General features: G+C 44.6%; 1 protein-coding gene across 1 annotated transcript in view; it reads right to left on the reverse strand.

The window, feature by feature from the left end:
- Window positions 1-974: 974 nt before the first annotated feature.
- The window catches only part of FUNDC1 (FUN14 domain containing 1), a 17,434-nt gene continuing 14,835 nt past the window's right edge, over window positions 975-3,573 (reverse strand). The window contains exon 5 of the mRNA XM_019525418.1: window positions 975-1,643. Within this exon, the coding sequence (XP_019380963.1) occupies window positions 1,566-1,643 (78 nt within the window). The 3' untranslated portion in view covers window positions 975-1,565. The remainder of the gene's footprint in view (window positions 1,644-3,573) is intronic.

Here is a 3,573-nt window from a genome sequence, read left to right on the forward strand (position 1 = left end):
TGTTGTATGGCTTGATGGGCTACTGGAAGTTGGGGGCAGGGGTGCAGGTGGGAAGCACGGCCTGCTGCAGAATTCAGGATCATTGGGCCCTGTTGGACATGGCAATCAGTGGCAGGGGCAAGGACTGTTCTGACACATCCCTGCTCTCCCTGCAGCCACTTGGCCCCCCTGCTGCTGCCACTGCTGGAACTGTGACTGGCTCAGGACGAGCCCCTTAGGTCTATGTCTGACACTCCTGGATTAGAGCAGTGGTACTTGACCTACAGCACAAAAAGGGACTAGATCCTGGCCACAGTACAGGGGATTAATAGGAAGCAGCTCAGTACCTTCCCTTCCCCACCCTATGCCATGTCACTGATCCCCCTCAGCAGCCCTCCCTGCCCTCTCTATCTCCCCTGTCCCCCATAACAGGCACTGCTTAAACTCCCTCCCTTTTTCCCCTTCCCTCTCCTATAGGCAGCCACTGCTTACTGGAGGTAAGCTCTCTTCCTCAACTCCCTCTGACACTGGCAGCCACCTCCCTTTCCCCTCCCTCCCTCCCCTACCAAAGGGAACCAGTGGCTCCCAGTGCAGCTAGGTGATGAGCAGCCACTCTAAAAAGGTTGAGCCCCACTCCTTTAGAGTGCTCAAGCTGCACCAGGCTGTCTTGCTGTCAGTTTAATGCCCTCCATTATAATGTTCAACAAGTACTGGCAATATTAAACAAAAGCCCCAGCACTTGGTATTTTCAATAGGTAGATTATTAAACAGGTTGCTCTCCAATGAATACACAACTACAAAAAGCATGCATGTTAAAGTCCTTGTAACAATTATATGCATTTCAGCTGTATATACAAGCTACATATGACACACACTTGGGGATATGGCATATGCTCTTCATGATACACTAGTCTGTATGAAATACCTATGTCAAATGCCCACATGGTAAAGGATGCAAATAATGTTTTATTTTATGAAGTATACAAATACCAGAGTCAAAGTTTGATTTTCATCTTTAATATGCTCATGAATCTGTTATCAATACTTCTGTAAAAAGATATTACAGATTTACAGATTATTGCAGTGATTTCTAAGGAACATGGTCAACCTTGAGGCTGAAACTACAATATCATACACATTATTTTAGTCATCGGCACTATACACTACAGCATGGAGGACAATATCTCTTTTAAATAAAGATAAAGCAACATTTAACTGAAAAACTGTTAGACAGAAATAGAGCTTTCCTTCCTTCAATACTGTAACATATATCTATATCCCAAGAAGTACATTTTAAAAATACTAGTTTCTGAATGGACAGCAATAAAAAAAGTCATGATGAAAATTAATCAGTTTTGCCCATAAATGCTATAATGAGCAGCTGCACAGTTTTTCAGCAAGTCGTAGTTTTGCCAAGCTTCAGGAGGCAAAAGCCTAAAATGTAAAAGCTTCCAATTTGTCTAGCTAGTCCATTTCTCCTGGCTCTGGAGTGATTAATGACCCACACTGCTTTGCTTCAAGACAGTGCATCACTACAACTGTTCTTTGCTGTGGTGGATGCCATCAGGAAGACAAAATTCAGGTCCTTAAGATGCAAGGCCTAACAAAAAACCTCCAACAAATCCACTCGATACCACTATGTTCTGTTTGATAAATTCTGTTGACTGAAAAAGAAAAGAATTTGTGATGAACCATGAATTTAATGTGAGCATTACTACTTAGGTGAATAAGTAACAGGTGCTGAACTAAAAAGAAAAAGACAAGTTCTTAAAATTAAGTTTAATGGTCATGGATGATGGTATGGCACTACCTGGAGTCACTTACATTGCAGGCATTCTGAGCAAATCTTTAGCAATGCATTTCATTCACAACTGACAATGATACTCTTATGCAAACACTTTTTTTTCCCATGACAAGACTGCTGCACTATATATTTCTTGGGAAAATGTGAGCACTAAAGGTGAGACCAAACTAATTTAAATTTTAACTGAACACAGGAAAATGAATTGTCATTACAGGCTGTGGAAACCTAATACACTTTTTAGTATTTAACTGCTTTGGGATTGGTTTTGTACAGCTTGAAATGTTTTACAAATATACTTTAGGATAGCATCATACCATTTCATATGACTGTATGCAAGTAGTAACAGTAGAAGGTATAAAAAAACCAGGCATACACAATAAGGGGCCCGGGACATTTCCATCTTTACTATGATGTAAGAGCCATTTTGAAAATCAAAGACCAGCTATTTAGATAATGCAATGGTTCACAACTTTAAAAATCAAAGCTGTTTGAATATCAATTCTGGTATATCCATCCTATATTTTATCCTGAAAGGATACTGATTAAGCTACTTTTGGTTTAGAAAACTGTACACTAATTTTCTAAGTTGTACACTAACTGTACACTAATTTACTAATTTGTAACTATAGTTACAAATCAAAATCCAAGTTCTAGTTTAAAACAATTTGACAACCTAGGTATAACTTAGGGGCATTGGTGTGGCATTACTGATACTGTACAATACAAATTGCGTAAAATAACCAAAACATAGATATGCTGTATGACATTTTAAGTGTGCACAGAACAGTCCATATACCTCCAGGCAAACAACTCACTTTTTGTAATGTTTTAATGGTAAAATTAAGTCCTTAATGAGAAACTATTTCTAGGGGTGCACCAATAGAGATTTTGGGGGCTGATACCGATAGCCTATTTTTAAGGAGGCATATTAGCCGATACTGATCTGATTTCCAATACACCTGAGTGCAGCTGGTAAGTCTGTTGTGGTAGAAGGGGAGGGAAGGGGCATGGTGGGGGGTGGAGATCAATGTCCCCCACAGTGAGGGAGGGACTGGGGCAGGGACTGAGGTAGACGCTGCCCAGCCAGGACAGCCACAGGACAGAGCTGTAACTTGCCTGGAGGGGATGGGGGAATGGCTCCCACCACTGCATGCACCTTGGGAGCGCATGGGGGTGTGCCCCAAATATGTGCAGGGTGGGTGAGCTGCAGGTGTGGACTGGAGGAGGGGCTGCACCGAGTTCTTCTTGGCAAGGGCTGGGCTTGCGGTGGGCAGCAGCAGTGCTAGGTGGGGAGCTATGGGGGGGGCTGCAGCCACCCCAAATTTCGCTGTAATCCCCCCCAGTGCCCCGCCTCCCAGTACCACCACTGCCCACCCCAAGCCCAGCCCCTGTCAAGCCCAGTCCCTGACCTCCTCCGGTGGGCTTTAAACTAGGCTCGTTGGGGGAAGGGGAAGATGAGGGCGGAGGATACACCGGACCGGCACCCGCAACTATAGCCCAGCCCGGACCGGCAAACTCAGCGGACATACAGGTAAAAGAAGGGGACAAGGGGAACGCTGGGACTAGGGGGTCAGTAACCACATCTCCAGGAGGCCTGAAATGCCTCTACACTAATGCCCGTAGCATGGGGAACAAGCAGGAGGAACTCGCCCTCCTGCTGGCTGACACCAGCCCGGACATTGTGGGGATTACGGAGACTTGGTGGGACTCCAAGCATGATTGGGCGGTGAATGTTGAGGGCTATAGGCTGTACAGGAGGGACAGGATAGGAAAGAGAGGGGGAGGAGTGG

This window comes from Gavialis gangeticus, unplaced genomic scaffold (genome assembly GCF_001723915.1).
Source record: "Gavialis gangeticus isolate Ggan-Ray unplaced genomic scaffold, GavGan_comp1, whole genome shotgun sequence".
In the NCBI taxonomy this organism is placed as follows: domain Eukaryota; kingdom Metazoa; phylum Chordata; order Crocodylia; family Gavialidae; genus Gavialis; species Gavialis gangeticus.